A 21,001-nucleotide genomic window follows, 5' to 3' on the forward strand; every position below is an offset into this window, starting at 1 on the left:
ATACAGTGGTTCTCAAACTTTTGTACTGGTGACCCCTTTCACCGAGCAATCTTCTTAAGTGTGAGCTCAATGACTTATAACTCCCTTTGCCTACCTGACCTCCACACTACACACATCTGCATAAACAGATCTTGGCACAGAGAAAATCTGGCACGAGGTTTTAATTGTAAACTCACAAGGTTGAACATTTGGGGCTAACAGTACATTTAAGAGATATTTACTCGACTATGCATGTACGTTTTTATCTCCCTTTAGTACATTTGTTAGATGTGTGTATCAAGTGGAGAAAGAAAGAAAAAAACAAAAAAAAAACAATACTGTTTCAAAGTCAAACAAGCCATTAAAAGAAAAATCAAGATAAGAACTCCAAACATACATCATTAGCAAGCTTCAATATTCTGTGATTCACTATAGTTGTCTAGTTTTCAGTTTTATTTTTGTGATAATGATTTTATATATCAGGAGGTCAAAGACCAAAAGTCAATTCCTGTCTTGAAACCTCTTTTTTGTACAGAGTGGAGCTACCGGAAATCCAGTTCAATGTGATAAACACTGGAAATTACATTTCGACGTGTTTTTATAGTTTCCCTCTGTTTCAAAATATTTTCCCCTCAGTTTCAACAGTGAGCTATTTGGCATGTGGTGGCCACCAAACTAAAGGAAGTTCCTGCAAACCTGTTAGTCCAAAACTCTCTTATACAGAGATTACAACAGCCTCCTTCACTACACAACCCTGATTCATTCCAAGTGCATTATCCACCCTGTGTACTCCATGAGATAGGGGTTTTGTGGAAAAATAACATGTGAGCATGTAATTAAAGACTGTCATAATGCACATGCACAAGGGGGCAAATTAAGGTTGCATGGGCTACCTTAACTTTGGTATTTCCTACCTTTTGAGAGCTTCACTTTGCAACCGTAACATTCTTTTAATGTGGGGGGGTATATAATTTCCAAATATAGAAAAGCCTGGAAAAAAAAAAAAAACTAATACATGGAACCATCTTGAACCTGCCCTGCCCCCCCCCCCACCCCCATTTGGGTCATCATAGGGTGGACTTAGATCCTCTATGTGGACTAATCACAAAAGGGAATGAGACACACTTTGCTAGTGGGTTCATAGCTACTTGTTGACAGCAGAGCAATGTAGAGCTCCCAGTTTCTCTCCTTCCCTCCTTTGTTCCTATCCAGCCACTGGCTCCCTGCTGCTCTGTTCCTATGCATACACACACAGTAGCTCCTGCCTCTTCTTCCCCCACCCCACTATCATCCATCTTCACATACCAGCTGTCATCCTCCCCTTCTGCTCCCCCCACCCCCATCCTCTTTCAACCCGTTCTTCCCTCCACATACTCATCCCTCAGCATTCCAGTGCGGCTACCTTCTCTTCCTATTTGCTACCTAGGCCCCATTTGGGGGAGCACTGAGAGCCCAAGAGAGACAGTCTGTCTTCTCAGTTCTGTGTCTGATGCCACAGTGGCCTTCCCAGCTGCAGAGAGGAGCAATGGCAGGGAAAATCCGGCTCTACCCCTGTAGCTCTGGAACCGAGCGTGCTCATTTGTTCTGCAGGAATGAAACACGCAGTCTGGTCAGCATATAGGAGCTTGAGTGTCTGCAGCATATTCACCAGAGATGGACTCTTTGGTGAATTTAGTGGCCAAACTCTAAAAAGTCTACGCACAAACTGAAATTTGTCAGAGGCTTATAACTTGGCTAAGTTTTCATAGGGATTCCAAAAGGCCCGTCCCTGACATTAGGATGACACCTCAGCCAAATTTCAAGACTCTACTCCAAAGCATGGTAGCAAAAGAGCTTCAACAAAATGGTTGTCCATGCTGAAAAGAACAAAAAATTGTACAATGTATTTTTTCCTAATGTCGTTCTCTGAAATGACTGAAGCGTTTTAATTGAAAGTTTCAAAAATAAAAAAAAAAAATTTAAAAAACCCACGAATCTGAGGCAAAACACCTGGTATGAAAGATTTCAGCCCAAATGGTCAAACTTTTGCAAAGTTACAGGAAACTGAAAACAGGATCCATAATGGGAAGTGCTAGGCAAACTTAAGTATAGGTAACGCTACAAGCTCCAGATTCCATCTAATTATTGATTTATAATCGATGTGTTTGAAGGTTAAAGAACATATTTTTTCCTATTTGTTTTCTCAATCTATTTTAATTATAGACATATGTATAAATAAACAAAAACTGAACAAATGCATAACTAAAATGTACTCCCTCACCCCCAAAATCATGAACTGCCACTCCACTTTCCTTCCTTCTGTGCCCCAACATATCCCTCTTAGGTGGTACACACTTTGGGAGCAGGGATGTGTGACAGGTTGGATCAAAGAACCCCCCTAGGGCTGCCAACTGATGCGCCAAGACTACTTCCGCCCTTGCTTTCCCTGCCAGCTTGGGACTCCGGCACCCTGTCCTGCTGAGCCGGACACACCAGTCTGCTCCAACAGAGACCCAGGATCTGAACCACATGCCCCAAAGCTGCAGACTTAACTGAAAGCAACTTAAGAAGTGTTCCTGTCTTTAACACTCAGATGCCTAACTCCCAGTGGGGTCCAAACCCCAAATAAATCTGTTTTACCCTATATAAAAAGTTTATGCAGGGTAAACTCAAATTGTTCGCCCTCTATAACACTGATAGAGATATGCACATTTGTTCCCCCCTCCCCCCAGGTATTAATACATACTCAATTAATAAGTAAGTAAGTGATTTTTATTAAATATAGAAAGTAGGATTTAAGTGGTTCCAGGTAGTAACAGACAGAACAAAGTGAATCACCATGCAAAATAAAACAAAACACGCAAGTCTAAACCTAGTACAGTAATAAAACTGAATACAGATAAAATCTCACCCTCAGAGATGTTTCAATAAGTTTCTTTCACAGACTGGATGTCTTCCTAGCCTGGGCACAATCCTTTCCCCTGGTACAGCCCTTCTTCCAGCTCAGGTGGTAGATAGGGGATTTCTTATGATTGGAGCCCCCTTTGTTCTGTTCCACCCACTTATATATCTTTTGCATAAGGCGGGAATCCTTTGTCTCTCTGGACTCCTACCCCTCCTTCTCAATGGAAAAACACCAGGTTAAAGATGGATTCCAGTTCAGGTGACATGATCACAGGTCACTGTAAGACCCCAAGCCTTCATTCCTCCCAGCCTGACTCACAGGAAGGCTTGCCTGCAAACAGAGCCATCCACAGTCAATTGTCCTGGTTGATGGGAGCCATAAAGATTCCAAACCACCATTAATGGCCCACATTTTGCATAATTACAATAGGCCCTCAGTTATATTTCATATTTCTAGTTTCAGATACAAGAGTGATACATTTATACAAATAGGATGACCACACTCAGTAGATTATAGGCTTTGTAATGATACCTCACAGGAGACCTTTTGCATGAAGCATATTTTAGTTACATTATATTCACACACATCAGCATACTTTCATACAGTCATATAGAGTGCAACATCCCAGGATGGTCTTTTTGTTTGTCTTTGTACAGCACCTAGCATAAAGTGTTCCTGGTCCTTGACTAAGGTCCTAAGTTCTATGACAATACAAATAATAAATAATAATAATAATAATGTTTATATAGACCAGTGCATCTGAGTTTTTTCCCTGCAAGAAATAATTAACTTTTCAAAGCAAATGTAACTTTCTGCTCAATGTGTTACATATCTCCCCATCTGCGACAAACCAACAGAGGATAGAAGCCTAACAGATTCTGGTGATAAGCATGACTAACTCAACATGTCAAGGACTCATCCTTTTAACACTACAGATCAGCAGGTCAATCTCTGCTCTCCACCTAGATGGCAGCCATGACACAAACAAACTTCCATATAACAGCAAGAAAACTGAAAAAAGAAGGCTTTATATGCATCTAAGGATTTTAAATGATCCTTAGAATTTAAGTGAGTCCCACATTGAGAAGTAGAACTTGGTTTGTAATTAATCCACCCTCCCTGGAATCCAGTCTTCTACATATCACCTTTGACTCCCAATGAGGTTGGCACCTGCTGTCCAGCGGTCCTGCTGGAGAGACAGTACCTATGAGAGTAAGAAGTGTTTTACATAAATCTCTTCCCTCTGCATGTGGGAAAGGTAGAGGCACAGTGCAGCTAGGTCCTGATTTTTAGAAGTAGCTAGGCATTGACTGTCAGGGATAAAGGCTTCCAAGTGCCTAAATCCCTTTGAAAACAAGACTTAGGCACTTAAATCAGTTAGGCATTGCAACGCTGAACACAGCAACACCTACATACCTTTAAAAATCTGGGCCTTAGTCCTAAGACTAAGGAGAGGTTGATTATGGCCCCCTATCTCCTGTAACCTTATTGAGAACTATAAAAGTGTTGGCAAGACCCTTTCTCTTATCCTCATTTAAGTCCCTCTTACCACTGTTTCCATTCTGCTTATGGTTATTTGAATCAACTTGTATATAAATCGATTGCCTTTTTCTTCCCTTCCCCTGCTGTCTGTAGACTTGTCTGTCTTTCCTTATGTTGTGAGCACCTCAAGGCAGGGACAGCACTACTTAAATATTTAGAAAGCATCCACATAGTGCTCTCACAAATAAGAATTAATTGTTTAAGTGTGATACTTTGCTCCCACACATTGAAAGTGTACGCTCTGCCTCCAACAAGCAAAAACCTCTGTTACAGGCAAGCCAGCTCTGGAGTTTACCACCTGTGCAGCTCTCATAAGAGAGTTTTACATGAAGCTTTTTGTTACAGTTTAACTAAAGATGGCACCACTAATAGAATATTTCAGATAGGCATTTAAAGAAATTCATTATGGATGGCTAAGTTAAAATAGAGTGTTCTATAGCTGTTACTTCAAGTGGGAGCATTAAAATGGATATAGGTTTTGATTCATGTATTGTATTGCAGGGAATGGAAGCCACTGAGTTTTATTTATATATTTACATCTCTGTGTGTGTTGAGATTATTGTAAAATCAATACAAATATCTAGTACAATATATATTATGGGCTGTGTTTAAGTGGGAATATTTACTTATCAGAAATGCAATGTACCAGGTAGCTGAAAAAATAATACTCTACTCTAAATTTACATCACGTAACTGAGAACAGAATTTGGTTCATTAAGTAACTCCATTGATCAGAGCAGAATTCAGACCAGTCATTTTACAGTAGGAAGACATGCAGAGCAACACATTTCGAGAACCTGTAATATATCAGCGAGAAGCAGGGCCAGGCAAACGGGGCGTACGCCCAGGGCGCTATAGCTAGGGGGCGCCACAAGGGGCTCGGGCTTCCTCTGGCTGGCTGTGGCCAGATTCCTCTCTTCTCCAGCCCCTCCCCTGCACTGGCCGGCTGAGGGTTCTGGCGCTGCCCCAGCCCCAGCCCAGAGTGGCACAGCCATGGTCGGTCACTGGTGGCACAGCCCACCACTCGCTGCCCAGAGCGGAGTTGAGTCCCTCCCTGCCTGTGGCCTTGGTCTCCAGCAGGGACCAGCCGGAGCGAAACTTCCATATGAGTGAGGGGTGGGGGAGCTGGGCCAAGTGGTGAGGGAGAGGGAGGACTTATAGTGACAGTGCACTCACTGTCTCAAATTTCCCTAACACACATGTGCGCACGCACACAGGCTCACACACACACAGGCTCTCACACCCACTACCCACATTCTGTCTCTCACAGTCCCCCCAACGCAGATTGTGTGTCTCACACAGTCTCACACTCCTAACACACACACTGTCACACAATCCCCCCAACACAGTCTCTCACATGCAAACTTGTATTATTGTTATTACTGCTTGGTACTTCCTGGCAAAATGCTCGTGGGGAACCAGGAGCGACCAGAGGGCTGCAGGAGGGCTGTGGGCTCTGGCAAGATGCAGCCCCCACATGACAGCACGAAGCCTGCCTTGAGCCACAGGCCAAGCGCCAGGCACCACAAGCCACTGCAGCAGCACAGAGGTAAGTGTGGCAATACACCACATACAATGCCACTCTTACTTCTGCTTACAGCGGCCTAGGAATTTGCTAATTGTAGCAGTTACTCATTGTGACATTATCTGATTAAAACATGACCGCGTAGATCATTGTTGCAACTACTGTTATATATCTGCAACAAATCTTGTACAAAATGTGGCATAAGATATCTTTGAAAAGGTTGTGATTTGCAGAATATGTTTATGCTATTTGTATGCATGTATCATTTTTGTATTTGAAGTTATGAGTATTGGCTCTATACCTGTATTTCAAATGTTTGCTCCTAGGGTAACACCCACAAGGTAGTTAGCCAGCACATCTCAAAGGGACTAGTCCAAGTAAATGGCTCATCAAGGGACACTTAACTCACAATGGAAAACGGGAGATGCTAGGGTGGCCAGATGTCCCAATTTTATAGGGACAGTCCTGATTTTTGCATCTCTCTTATATATGCTACTATTATCTCTCACCCCCGTCCCGATTTTTCGCATTTGCTGACTGGTTACCCTAAGAGATGCCCATCTACACTGAATGGACTTTCCCGTGGACATTCCATATGAAGTATAGGTAACCGCTGGGGGAGGGGAAGAGGGGGGAGCCCATAGGAGCCAGAGGTGATGGTGGGAGGGGGACTGCCAAAATACCAGTTCACCCAGGGCACCATTTTCACTAAGGCCAGCCCTGATGAGAAGAAAGTTGTTAGCAAACAAGTGTCTGCATCACAAAATGCACCCTCAAAACCAGCACCCCCATAGGCACCATCAGCATGGAGGGCAGTGACTCAAAGTGCCTGGAGAATAAGATACCCTTTGACCCCAGACTCATGTTTTCAGGAGGGTTAAGGCTCATCCTCCTTTTGGGGGGTTGCTGTTTGTCTTGATAAAACTGTGCCACAAAATAAATTATGGGTGCAATTCTCAGTATTTGTACCACTTGTGACACTGGCAGACCAGCTGCCAGCTTATGCCAAGCCCCTAGGTCTCACTGAACACTGACAAATGCATAGCTTGAAATCAGTCTGGCTCACCTGTGTCTTGATATTGTTAAAATAGGTATCAGAGTTATAAGAATGCATTTAGACTTCATGTAATGCTGTAGGAAGCTGCATGTATTACTCTTACTTGTAATATCTGTATCCCATGTTATAAAGTAACATGCAAGTGTTTACTCTGTACCTATCAAAAATGCTTGCGAAGACTGTAAACCAAGCAGCCTGACCAAGTGTGAAATACTAGCTTATCACAAGTGGTGTTTCCTCCCCAGCAAAAGGCCTACGAGGCAAACCACTGTGGAACATCAGTGAACAAGACTTTGTTGATTGCTTCCCCCACACCTATGAAGAGCATACGTGCAAAGGCCCTCATCCCTACCACAGCTTGAACACTGGGGGAAGGGAATAAAAATATTTGTTAAGGAGAAATTGAGATCTCTTTGCTGCTTGGAATTCAGAGAGGGCAACATTTCTAAGTCTGAGCAAGGGATCCCAAGCTGCTTGGCTTAGCCCTAAAAGACATGTAGGCCCTGCATATTATAGCAGCTACTATTATCTTTTGGAACCTAAGATTGTATCGTGTGTGTGTGTGTGCGTGTGTGTGTGTGTTTACCTGCTTTCACCTTGTAAACAAGTCATTTATTTTTCTTAGGGCAGGTCTACTATAGTGGTTCAGCGAAGACACTGCTATGCCAACAGGAGAGCTTCTCCCATTGGTGTAGTTAATCTTGACATGGCTATATCAATGAGAGATGCTCTCCCATGGAGATAGTGCTATCTACCCTGGGAGTTCGGTCAGTATAAATGCATCACTTAGGAGTGTAGATTTTTCCACACCCCTGAGCAACAGAATAATACCGATGAAGGTTAAAGTCTAGACCTGACCTTAGTTAATAAATCTTTAGTTTAGTATTATAGGATTGGCTATAAGCATTGTCTTTGGTTTGATATCTGAAGTGCAATTGGCCTGGGATAAGTGACTGGTCCTTTGGAACTGGGAGTAACCTAAATACTGTTGTGATTTTTTTGGTGTAAGGGACCATCTATCACAAAGACAGGCTTGCCTGGGTGGCAAGATAAAGGAGAGCCCAAGGGGACTGACTGACTCCATGTTAAGGCTGTTATAGTGCCTGAGGAGTTCACACTTGCTGCTTAGTTGGTGAAATCTACATACAGAATACACAACCTGAGTTAAATTCCCAGACCTGAAGAAGAGCTCTGTGTAATTGCGAAAGCTTGTCTCTCTCACCAGGAGAAGCTGGTCCAATAAAAGATATTACCTCACCTACTTTGCCCTGAGGTTGGCACTCAGGCTCGTGAGCCACTCTAGACAGCTTGACATCAGTAACTACCAGACTTGCACCTGATACTGATTTGTCATTCATCCCAAGTATTAACATTTCTCTAGTTCATAAAAGCAGAATAAAACTACATCAGTAAAGAAGCCAGTGCAACACGTGCTTTACCAATCACACATTTTCAGGCAGTATGATTGCGGGGGAGTGGGAATAGCATGTATGCTACATGGATTGTTAAGCACCCCAGGTCACTATGACTTGCTCATCTCTCAGGCCACCAGCATTACTAATTTTAATTTGCATGGTCTTTGTAGTACTCAAGCTAGCACTTTTCCACTCACTCAGTCTTCTACTTGACCTTTTTGCTCCTCAGAGTCCAACAAATACAGTCTATGCACAAAGCTTGGGTTCAATAAAGCCACATCATGCTAAATGTGGGTCTTACAAAGCCTAGGCTGAAATTGTGCTAGGGACTTCATGAAAGATGTAGAAAGGTATGGTATCCGTCCCAAGGGGCTAACAGAAGCAGGTAAAGACAACACAGAACAGCAAACTAAAGGAAAAAAATATGCATATGCTGAAATGTTACACCATTTTTGCTCTTCTTTAGGCGGTAAACTCTGTCCCTTCCCACCAAGAGCTGCCTTTTAGGCAGTACACTCCACAGCGTTGTTCCATGAGGTTTCCAGCTGCAGTTGCACAGAGCGGCATTACTGAGGCAAGACAAGGCATGTAGCCACTGGATTTCTGACTAATGGATCAATCAGCCAAACCCCCCCACCCAGGAGGCTCGGAGCTGGCATTACTTTCTCCCCCATTCCCTCCAGATACTGATGCAGCTGCCTAACACATACACACACACACACACTTTCCTCTCACTGTACCAGAGGACTACAGAAATTTAATTCTCCATTCATAAAAATGTTAATATACTATTCCAGTTTTACTCTTAAAACATGGAAGATTGGTCTCATGGTTAAGGCACTGGACTAGGACCTAGGAGACAGGGGCTCATTTCCCAGCTCTATCAAAGATTTCCTGTGTGACCAGCACCTAATACCCATTGAAATGAATTCCTTTGGGGATCTGGGCCTCAGTCTCTCTGTGCCTCCATTCTCTTTCCAAAACTACAGACAACAACAGTACTTCTTTTCTTCCACCCTTTGTGTGTCTTAGCAACTTGCATTATACCCTCTTCATGACAAGGACTGTCTCTTATTATATGTCCATACAGCACCCAGCACAAGGGGGCCACAATCATTGTAGAAGCCACCAAACAGCACTGGAATACACACCGAAAAAAAAAATCCTGATTTTTTCATCTAAATTGTAGAGCTGGTTGGAAAAAAAAAATGTTGAAAAACAGTTTCATCAACATAAACAGTGTTCCATCAAAATCAAAATGTGTCATGGAAATGTATCAGTTTAAATAAATTTCAGTAGGAAAAGTCAAAACATTTCATTTTGACAAACTCAAAACTTTTGGTTGAATTCATTTCCACTTTTATATTATATTTAAATATTAATTGCAATATTATATTTATACATATATGTCTAACATATATTGTACTTAAAATAAAAGTGGAAACAAAATTAATTGAAATCTTGAAACAAAGCATTTTGATAGTGCCAAATTGATATGGTTCAGAATTTTCATTTTGTGGGAAATTTCAGCTTTTTGTTCTCGTTTAGAATGGAAAAAATACAGTCAAAATGATAGATTTTCCCATGCAATGGAAATGCTGGTTCATGGCCAGCTCTACTACATTGCAATGTGATCTTCTTGTTTATGCATATAAGGGCTTCCTTTTTATTTTTAAAGTAACAATATAATCATAAGGTAGAAACAGCTAAATGTCTATTTAGGTTCTTATACTGTACCCACCATTTGCATCTGATTGCCAGAGCTCCTACATGATCATAAGCTTATCAGCTCCATCCGCACTGCAAGTACAAAATACATTTTTCTAGGCTCTATGAGGCACTAAACTGATCCCAAACTCGACCTTAAATCCCTCATCCTTGGATTTATAATTTTGTTTTTTAACTAAAGTTTCCCAGAGGAAATGGGAGTCAGGAAAGTGCTGCCTCGGGGCGGGGGGAGACAAACCTGGGGAATTAGGCATCTACTTAAAACTTCCATTCCTCAAACAAACTTACTTGGCTCATTCAACTCTGTAAGGAGCGTTTACGTGACAGACCTCCCTGCTTAGAGAGGTACTGTGCACATTTAAGTCTTATTTATAGACCTGCCTCACTCACGCTTTGTTTAAGGAACAATTAGCCTTTGGCAGCTTAAAATAAAACAAAAAACAGTCTTTTCTTCACGCTCAGTATACTTAAGCTGGATTTAAAGTTACTGGAGCTCTGTTAGGCTACCTGGTGAACTAAATAATAACCTAGACACCGGTTTACGAAGTGATTTATCTCCCTCTCCTACCGCCTCTGAAAATACTGGGCTACATGGCTACTATTTGCTATGCAGTCTGGACAGTAGTAAAATGTGGAAATGAGGGCCCAAATCAGACAGGTGAAGAGACAGCAATGCCACTGCCTGCTCCCCATTTCCTCCAGACACTTAAGTAGTACCTGTGAAAGAGGCTCTGTTGCTCTGGATAATGGAAGAAAGATCTGAGGGTAAATAGGGAAAGGAACTCATGAACAATCACACTCCACAGCATGCTCCGCTTTCAGCGGGACAGATTTCCTAGCAGAATTCTTCCCAGAAACTACTACTGGTGAAACTACCCCTGCATAGCTGCTACCAACCTAAAGGGAATGATTGCAACCACTGCCACAGAACATATTATAGGGTATCATAACTTCAACACTCCCAGGTGTGCCCAACATCCCAATGCCACTCACTCAAATTTGATCTGACCCCTCCTCCACCAAACCTCACCTAGTGAGGCACCATTTGGGAAACACTGCTTTATTAAAGTCACAAACAGAAAAATCAGCCTGTGACATTTTTACCACTGTGACAAACCTGCAACGCTAGCTGTATGACACAAATAAAACAATTCAACAACAAGAGGTCCTAACCGAGAAGAAATACAGAGCTTGCAAAAACAGGAAGAGCCATCTAATTATTTGAAGGTGCAGAAAACGGGAAGTTTTGAGATGCGATTTAGAATTCCAAGAGTCAGCAAAACAGAGATGTGAAATGAATACCAGAGTTATATGTGGAAGGAGAAAGACAAAATTTAGACATGGAGGAATACATCATGGAAAGATGTTTGCAAGCAGATGAAGTGAGTGAACAGGAAGTAAGATGAAAGGTATGAAAGAAACTGAACACTAACTGCCTTCCAATAATATTAAACATCCAAGTGACGGACAAAAACCCACAGAAATTCATTGTTAAAGCTTCCACTCCATCCTTACTTCACCATAAAGATTCCTGGGGTAGGAGTCTCAGAATATAAGCAATCTTACATATGTTCTGCAACACTTAGGCACAGCAGGGTTAATTAGCAGAGGATGAAGTCATAGCCTTAACAGTGAATTTTGTTATCTTCCATTGGTATAGATTAGACCTTAACTATTAGTTTGAATATAGTGCTTGGTGTTTAATAGCCACTACTTAAAAAACAACCCACACTGGAACTCTTAGGTTTGGAGCTGCTTTGTTTCAATACCTGCCGAGAATCACTGTGGTTCATACAAGCCACAAGATATTTCTAATGACAGATCATTAAGGACATATTTGCTTTGGACTTGCTACAAAAAAAAATCACTGGCACTGTTTTGACTCTCACACTGGACATCAGTGTGGACGACCAAAGTCTTTGGACATGTCACTGTAACAATGCTGGTTTTATAATAATGTATTATCAATGTCATTTTATATGTATCAACAATAGAATTTTTAATAGTGGATATTTTTCAAAATAAAACTGAAAGGATGATCCAAAACATTCAGGTTAGCGACAAATCCTGAAGAAAAGCTACTTCAGTAAGTCATTTTTAAAGAGAGAAAAAGAGAGAGAGAGAGATCTGGGAAAAATCATCGACAGGGAATTAAGTGTCTGATCAATGTTAAAAACAGAAAAGACTTCAGGCAAATCAAATCCACCACCAAATAGATAAACAAACATGTAATTAGACAAGTGCAGCTGAAGAATTAAGAAGTTGGTTACAAAGTGGAGGAAGAAATTCAAAGTTTTCACCCCTGCATGCCTTAATCAACAATCATCAAGTATGATGTACAAAGTAGTGTAGAAGAAGTTTAGGAGCCGCAGTTAAAAATAAACAAACATATTCCCTGTTCCTAATGTGTTTGTTTTAAAGAATTAGATTTCTCTGTGAACTAAGTTCTTGCAAAATGTAAGTGTATTGTTTGGGTTTTGTTTTGTTTTTTTTTTAAATACAGTCTTAAAGAGCTCCCATGCTGCACTCCTTACAGGATAGAGCAAGTTTGGGACACAAGTCTGTAGTCATCAGACAATATTTCCAGTGGATTTAACAGAAGTTGTAAGTGCTCAGCACCATTCAAATGAGGCCCTTGGGTCTTCATCCTGCAAACACTGACAAACACATGCTTAAATCTAGACAACTGAATAGCTCCACTCAAGTTAATGGGTCTAGTCAGGTGCCTAATATTAAGCAGTGAATACCAAAAGTGTTTTCAGGATCAGGGCCTTGTACACCAACGTGATACAAATGTTAATAGCATTACTTATTAAAAGACATTAGAAAACCTTGCCAAGTTCCATATTTTTGTGATGCTTACATTAATATTTTAAGCATAAGGTTTTAGTAAGAAATTACTCTTTTCCATTTTGCAACAGAACCTGAACACTTAAGTTGTTAGAGTTTAGAACCTATGATTTCTATTTCTATTCTTTTCTACTACCATGTTATCTGACCAACTTCTTCAGGGTGCTCTCAGAGGTGGGTCAAGAGAAATGGTGGGACTATGAAGTTTTGCATAGGCACACGATAAAATCCTGGCCCCACTGAAGTCCACAGGAGTTTTGCCATTTCAATGGGTCCAGGATTTCACTCATATAGACTAAAACCCAGAAGGTTCTAAATGCTTCTTGGTTCTAGAATCCTGAAGGCTCTATGATGATGAGTTCCATTGCCTTGAGGTATTTAAATATAAAAGGATTGTTGGATTTCAGGTGCTGGTGGTTTAATTATTAAAAAGGATGACAAACAGCTGCTAGGGAATACCTCTTCCAGAAGTTTTAATGCTCCCAGGACTGGCCAAATGCATGTGATTAGCAGGTTTGGCTCAGTAACAACAGCCCCAAGAAGGATATGCTGCTTTTTTAAAAAAAGAATATGCCTAACTTTAAAAAAAAAAAAAATCCATGGAAACTTTTTCTTCTTTCTTTCCAAGTACTGATTTTGAACTTCAAAGAGGGCTAACCTTATTCCCTAACAATCAGCTTCTGCTCTAGCTAGTAAATCAAGTTGAGGAGGGGAGGGCTGGTGTGAGAATAAATAAAAGAAAGTGTCGCTGTGCAACAGCCTTTTGCCAGCAAAGCTGCTAAAGTGCTCTACTTCCCCAGGCCTTATCGAGAACTGTTTTTTTTAAATCACTTCCTACTTTTATCTCTCGTTACAGAAGCTTGTGAAGTTGTTGCTGCTACACAGCACATTCCTCTCCCCGCTGTTTCCTGTGCTGCAATGTTTAATGCTCTGTCCACGGGTCCCTGTCCTGCAGCGAGATGGCATAGCCCGACATTTACATGGGTGTGGGGGGTATCCCAGAAAACAGCTACATGCGCCGCACAGAGAGAGCGGCCACCTACACTGAGCAGATACACACGCCCCCAGCCCTCTCCTTACCCTAAGGTGCTGATGAAGCCGTTGACTGAGCCTTCCGCGTAGAGGGACACAATGTCCCCGATGTACAGAAAACTGGACATTTTGTCAGACATTTTTGATCATTTTCCGTTCATTCCCCCGGTCACGGAGCAGCCTAGGGGGTGGAGGGACCGCAGCACACGCGAGGGGGTGGGGCCGCCCGGCGGCGACCAAAGCCCAACGCTTGTTTGCAAAGCTGCGAAGGGGAAGCAGCCAAAGGAGAAGCGGTGGCAGCAGCTGCCTCCCCCCCGGACGCAGCCTGGCATGAGCCGCCCGGAGCTGCTGGGCTAGCCTAGATCCTGAGCCGCCGCCGCCTCCTCCTTCCTCGAGCAGGGTCCTTCTCCTTTCACCGCGCCGCCCCCGCAGCTGCGGGAGATCCGCGCTGCGCTGCTGCTGCTGCACTCCTCCGTCCTGTCCTCATGTCCTTCTCCCTCTCCTGCGGGATGGGGGATGTCCCCCTGGATCCCTCCTCCTGCCTCCGCTTTCCCCCCTTGTCCTCCCTGCTTCCCCCTTCTCGTCTGCCTCCCCCAGCCCCTTTTCGGGTCTCTTTTCTGCCTCCCCCTCGTGCTCGGCAGCCGCCGCTGTCCTAAAGCGCTCGCAGTTTTTCTCTCCCACTGAACTTTTTGCAAAGGCTGCTTCCCATTGAGCCCCCGGGAGGAGGGGCTCGTGCGGGCGTCCCCGCCAATCAGAGCGCGGCAGCGTTGGGGCGGGGGGGCGGCGGCGGCCGGGCAAGGAGACACAGGCGGCCGAAAGGCCACAGGACGTGTGTGGGTGTTCCGCGGTCGCACCGGCCAGTGCCTGTGCAGAGGCGAGAGGCACCTAGGGCTGCCCGGCATGAGTGCCAGGAGCTCTTCCGAGCTGGGGTGGCCTGATCTGGGCCCAGTTGTTTGCAGGGCTGTATTTCCTTGACATCGGATTTCCCCTTCTCTCGCTCTCATCTGTCTTAAACCTGCCCACAACACTTTGCCCAAGCAGAACTTTTACCAGTGAATCCCTTGATAGGATCGCTTCCTACTGTTTGACCCCGCACTCTAACCTGTAGAACATGGCAGGCTCGGGGAGAGAGTGGAGCAGAGGGAAAAGAGGAAATGTGGAGTGTCATGTACAGTTTTCTCTTTTTTTCAGGATATCTCCTCTTTGGCGCGCCAGCATTTCTGATGCACTTAATTTGATCCTCCATTTAATATGATGCAAACCTCAGGCACTTAATCATTTTTATTGAAAATAACTTCTTGGTCACACATGAAACTATTGCATCCATTTGCAGTTTAGTACAGTTCCCACAGCGCATAAGTTATGGTCTGACTTATTTATCTATTTAGTCACTTCTATAATTGATGCCCTGCATGACCTGTACAGGCTGAGGGTTGTTTGTTTACAGGTTTTACAAATAATCTACCTGGGATTTTTATATGCTATTTCCTTGTTGTGCATGTGTGTATATATGTTTTGTTTCATAGTGTTTATATTTTATATAAAAACAATAACCTCTACCATTCATTCTGATCACTTTAGGAGGAATTACTGGAGCAGATAATTCAATACCTGACTCTAGAAAGTTGCCATTGATTTAATAAGGATGGCCAAAATTCTGATTAAGAAGGAGCTCCAGAAAGACTTGTAGCATAATAAAAAATTACTGAAATTTAAGACCTAATCTTGTAGTCTCCACTCAAACAAAAATTCCCAATGAGAATTTGAGTAGTGGAGCACAAGGCCCCAAAATTGTGTTGTTTTCCCTTTGCTCTTGCCTGTATAAAGCAGGACGACCTTCGATGCAAGCTGTGACATGCACCCTAGTGGTCAAATGAATAACAGGATCAACTGCTTACTTCAAAGTAATAAGAACGTATATTTGCGTGAGAGAAGCTCCAACCTTTTGGGAATGAGTAATGAACTGAAAGTGTGCCAACTTTATTTTCCATTCATTTAACTTCCCACCTTCACAAAACCAAGTTTTTTCTCATTCTTTATTAATGTAAACGTTTACATTGGACATTGCTGAATCTTCAATATGAGAGCAAGAGAAAGCTTTACCCATTTAGCATTTTAAGAAATGGATTCTATAACATTCCAGATTCCTCCCTCTGCAATTTTTCATCGTTTTTTCATTTTGTGTCTTCTTTTAGTGTTACATACTTACTTAAAAATCATCATCACAAGTTGGCATGTATATGTTGTCTGCTTGTGCAGTCTGAATAGAGTAGATAGAAGCAATGTAAAGGAACTAGTCTGGAATATAAAACAAACAGGAACAGGTATGGGAAAGAAATATGACAGTCTCAAAGTCTAATGTAATGAAACTTTAAAATGTTAGATTGTTACATGGGGCCTACCTTCCACCAAAGATTTAAAAAAAAAAAATCAAAGATAATGGGACAGATCTTCAGCTAGTGTAAAATGTCTTCATTCCATCTGAAGCTATCACAACTGATACCAGCTGAGGATCTGCTCCAATGCATACATTCCTTAGGGAAAAGACAAGAAAACATTGGAAATGTAGACCGACAGTAGGGACACTATGCCATATAATGGGGAACTGGTTAAACTTGTGATATATGTGCAAGGTTTTCAAAGAGTCATCATAAAATATTTGTGCAGTCAAATTTGCACAGTTCTTTGCAAACCGAGAGCCCATGCCTGCAAGGGGATCTGCACGGTTTGTACCCATAGAGTCCCATTGAAGACTACAGGACTTTGTGCAGGCAGAGAGGTCCATCCCAAATAGATCCAATTGTAGGTCCAGAGAGCTTTTGGTGAGAGAGACGATGATTGGTATAGTGTTTTAGGAATAGTGAGAAGAATGATAGAAGATGAGAAAAAGACAGAATAGTAAAAATTGGAAATTAAAAAGAGTGTAGGAAACTGGAGGAGGAGGGGCAAATGAGAGAGATACATAGGTGGAGCAAGATTATGTAGAAATTCCTTCAGAAGTAGATAGACTCACTGTGGAACTGATTAGTAAGATGGAAGAGTGGAGATATAGAGGCTCTTCTAAGTGAGCAAAATAAAAATATGAAGCCTGGTGTGGACAACTTTGAGTTAGACCCTACTTAAAACTGGTTTGTCACCAATTTATAATTCAGCTACAAATTAAGTATTATTGCATATTTGATCTGATTGTAAACTCCCCAGGACAGGGATTATCTTTTCTATATTCTGTGAAGTGTCATGCACATAAATGGCCCTGCATCAGTGTTTATTAATAGCAGAGGAAATTCTGAGCTTCCTCAAGTCAATGGGAGTTTTTCCTGAAGAAAAGCTTTAGAATTTGGCCTGACCTCAACTACTGTTCATTCTGGGCCAAAACTTGTCATACGATGGCCCTGAGAGTAAATTGCCCTTTCACGGTATTTATATACACAGTATCCTGTTATTTTGAGTTTCAAGAATTCCAAGAGTGTGGGCTAACTAAGATTTTAATCTTTTTTTTTCTTTTAATACTAAGGAATTACTTATTAGGGCAGAGTGAAGGCTGATAGGATGGAAGTGGTGCCACCTGCTGTGTTTTGATTCGCAGAGTATATGGGCACATTGGATTGTCTCTTTTTCAACAAGAAAGCCAATGCATGGATCCCAGCTCCCTTCATTTCTAGGCCATCTGTTCACATCTGGGCCTAGTAGGTGGTAGTGACTGAAACTTGTTTCCCTCTCACAGCAGCTCAGTGACATATGTGAAATGAATTGACAGTCTCCCCCGACTCCCTCAAGGGGTGCCCACACTTAATGATAATTAGCACTAATTAACTCTACTTAAAGGGTGCTTCCAAAAAGGAAGAATTAAGGCAAATGCTCCAATCCAGCAAATATTTAAGTACATGCTTAACTTGTAACACATGAACAGCCCCACTGAAGTCACTGGGCAACTCAAGCTTAAAAGCAGCAGAGAATCCTGTGGCACCTTATAGACTAACAGACGTTTTGGAGCGTGAGCTTTCATGGGTGAATACCCACTTCGTCAGACACAGGTAGTGGAAATTTCCAGAGGTAGGTATATATATGCTAGCAAGCAAGCTAGAGATAACGAGGTTAGTTCAATCAGGGAGGATGGGGCCCTGTTCTAGCAGTAGAGGTGTGAAAACCAAGGGAGGAGAAACTGGTTCTGTAATTGGCAAGCCATTCACAGTCTTTGTTTGTCCAGAGCTGATGGTGTCAAATTGCAAATGAACTGAAGCTCAGCAGTTTCTCTTTGAAGTCTGGTCCTGAAGTTTTTTTGCTGCATGATGGCCACCTTAAGGTCTGCTATAGTGTGGCAGGGAGGTGTGAAGTGCTCTCCTACAGGTTTTTGTTATATTGCCATTCCTGATATCTGTTTGTGTCCATTTATCCTTTTCCGTAGTGACTGTCCAGTTTGGCCGATGTACGTAGCAGAGGGCATTGCTGGCATATGATGGCTTATTACATTGGTGGACGTGCAGTGTGAATGAACCAGTGATGGTGTGGTTCTTCTGGTTTAGGTCTCTGTGATGGTGTCGCTGGTGTAGATATGTGGGCAGAGTTGGCATCGAGGTTTTGTTGCATGGATTGGTTCCTGAGGTAGAGTTACTATGGTACGGTGTGCAGTTGCTGTGAGAATACCTTTCAGGTTTCAGGTTGGGCAGTTGTGTTGTGGTGCAAGGATTGGCCTGCCACCCAAGACTGTGAAAGTTTGGGATCATTGTCCAGGATGGGTTATAGATCCTGATGATCATTGGAGGGGTTTGCTGGGGATGTGTATGTGATGGCCAGTGGAGTCCTGTTGGTTTCTTTCTAGAGGTTTGTCTTGCAGTAGGAGGCTCCTGTGGTACATGTCTGCTCTGTTGATCTGTTTCCTAATTCTCTCGTGCGGGTATTGTAGTTTTGAGAATGCTTGGTGGAGATTTTGTAGGTGTTGGTCCCTTTGTTTTCCACCTCTACTGCTAGAAAGGGCCCCATCCTCCCTGATTGAACTAACCTCGTTATCTCTAGCTTGCTTGCTGGCATATATATTATATACTACCCCTGGAAATTTCCACTACCTGCGTCTGATGAGTGGGTATTACCACACAAAAGCTCACGCTCCAAAACGTTCTGTTTGTCTATAAGGTGCCACAGGATTCTCTGCTGCTTTTACAGATCCAGACTAACATGGCTACCCCTCTGATACTTGTCACGCTTAAAGTTAACTACACACTTAATGCTTTGCTGGATTGGGACTAAATCAGATATGATGACTAAATTTACTCATATTCCTAGGTGGGTTCTCTCCAAATTGGGTCAAATCTGTTGGTCAAAGGGCTGACTGGGGAAAATAATCTGATAGAAGTTGGCATTGCCAATGCCCCTTATGGGAAGAAAAACTTCAGATTTAAGGGTTGCTCACATGCACCATTAATAAGCATTAATCCTCTTCTAAAAATGTTGCTCATCTCTGAATGTAAATTTTTTGAAGATGGTGGCTAAAAAAATAGAATTGAACTTGACATGTTTTTCATAACAAGCCTATCAAGAAAAAGGAGAATATGGTCCAAGATTGAGTGGAATCAGGGTGGATTAACTTTTGTGGGCCAGGGCCAACATATTTGTGGGCCCCCATGGTGGCGAAGGTGCAGGAGGGCAGGATGGTCAGTCTCCAGAGTGAAGGGGCTCGGGCAATGAGGCACAACGCGACAGGAGCAGCCCCGCTCCGTGCAGCCCATCAGAAGGGAACTTGTTAAACCTGCAGCTGCCAGATGCACACTGGCCTGCCCAGCCCCGTGCTTGCCAGCATGCCCCTTCTCCTTTGAGGGCAGGCCTGCCATACTGCCCCCTGTCAGTGCCCACCTTTATACCCAGCGCCCCCCACCCTGAGACCTCCCACCAGATCTCTATGCCCAGCCTCCCCCCTCCCAGAGACCTCCCCACTGGCCTCCACCACAACTGACAGCACCCTGCACCACACATGCTACGCCAGCGCCCCCCGCCCATTGACCTTCCTACTGCCCCCACTTTCCTCACACTCCCACCATCACAGCGGCACAGAACCCCATATTCTTAGGGGTTCTGCACCAAAAAATTAAAAATTCAGGTGCACAAATTTTAAAATTCTGCTATTTTTTGTCAATAAATAAATGTGGAGCTCCAACATGCAGTGAGAGCACAGGCATGGCTACAGGTGTGTGTAGGGCAAGGGCCAGGGATGCCCCAGAAACACCATGGGGAACTATACAGTGTAGATGTAATGTAGTTTAATCACTGTCCATGTGGGTGGATGGTGGATGGGGTGAGGGGTGTGTGGGGGGTGTTAGAGGTTCTTTATGTGGCAATTTGGATGAAGGTGGCTCAGTGGATGTACTGGGCATTGCACAGAGCTCATTGGGGCGGTTTCCAGGTGCAGGGGCAATGGGACTCTGCAGGAGATCCAGCTGAAGGTGTTTGGGGCTCAGCGACGGGGGTCTAAGTGCAGGGGAGGTGGGGTTCATTTGGGTGGGGGTCCAGGTGCAGGTGGCTTGGGCTCAGTGGGGAGGGTGTCGGGGGGGCTTATCATGGTGGTACAGATGCAGGGGAGGTGGGGCTTGTCAGGGTGAGGATTTGATGGGCCTTCTTAAGAGGGGAGCCCCAGCTTCTGCCAAGGGGATGTTGAATGCTGGGCTCCAGTGTCCCCTCTGCCCCCGCTTCCCCCATCCCCTTCTCTTCCCCATCCCATGCCCCTTGCTCCATCTCCTCCCCAGGCTTGGGGAGTAGGGGGGAAACCACCCCCCAGCATGAGCCGGCAGAGTGAAGCGGGTTTGGGCCGGCTCACTTGCCTTCCTGCCGCCTGGTGATTGCAGGGCGGGCCCAACCCCGCACTCACAGGGCAGCTGGAGGTGGAGCGATCCGGCCCCAGTCCACTCAGCTCTGCTCCCCTGGCTCACAGACTTTGGGGGTGGGGGGAAACTGCCTCCTGGCACTCAGTGGGTGGTGCGGCTGGGAGCCAGCAGAGCGGA

The 21,001-nt window shown here is 43.6% G+C and overlaps 1 protein-coding gene across 1 annotated transcript in view; it reads right to left on the bottom strand.

The window, feature by feature from the left end:
• Positions 1–14,722, bottom strand: part of ITPR2 (inositol 1,4,5-trisphosphate receptor type 2) — a 357,167-nt gene extending 342,445 nt beyond the window's left edge. The window contains exon 1 of the mRNA XM_032767262.2: positions 14,061–14,722. Within this exon, the coding sequence (XP_032623153.1) occupies positions 14,061–14,152 (92 nt within the window). The 5' untranslated portion in view covers positions 14,153–14,722. The remainder of the gene's footprint in view (positions 1–14,060) is intronic.
• Positions 14,723–21,001: the final 6,279 nt, after the last annotated feature.

Source organism: Chelonoidis abingdonii, chromosome 1 (assembly GCF_003597395.2).
Source record: "Chelonoidis abingdonii isolate Lonesome George chromosome 1, CheloAbing_2.0, whole genome shotgun sequence".
Lineage (NCBI taxonomy): Eukaryota > Metazoa > Chordata > Testudines > Testudinidae > Chelonoidis > Chelonoidis abingdonii.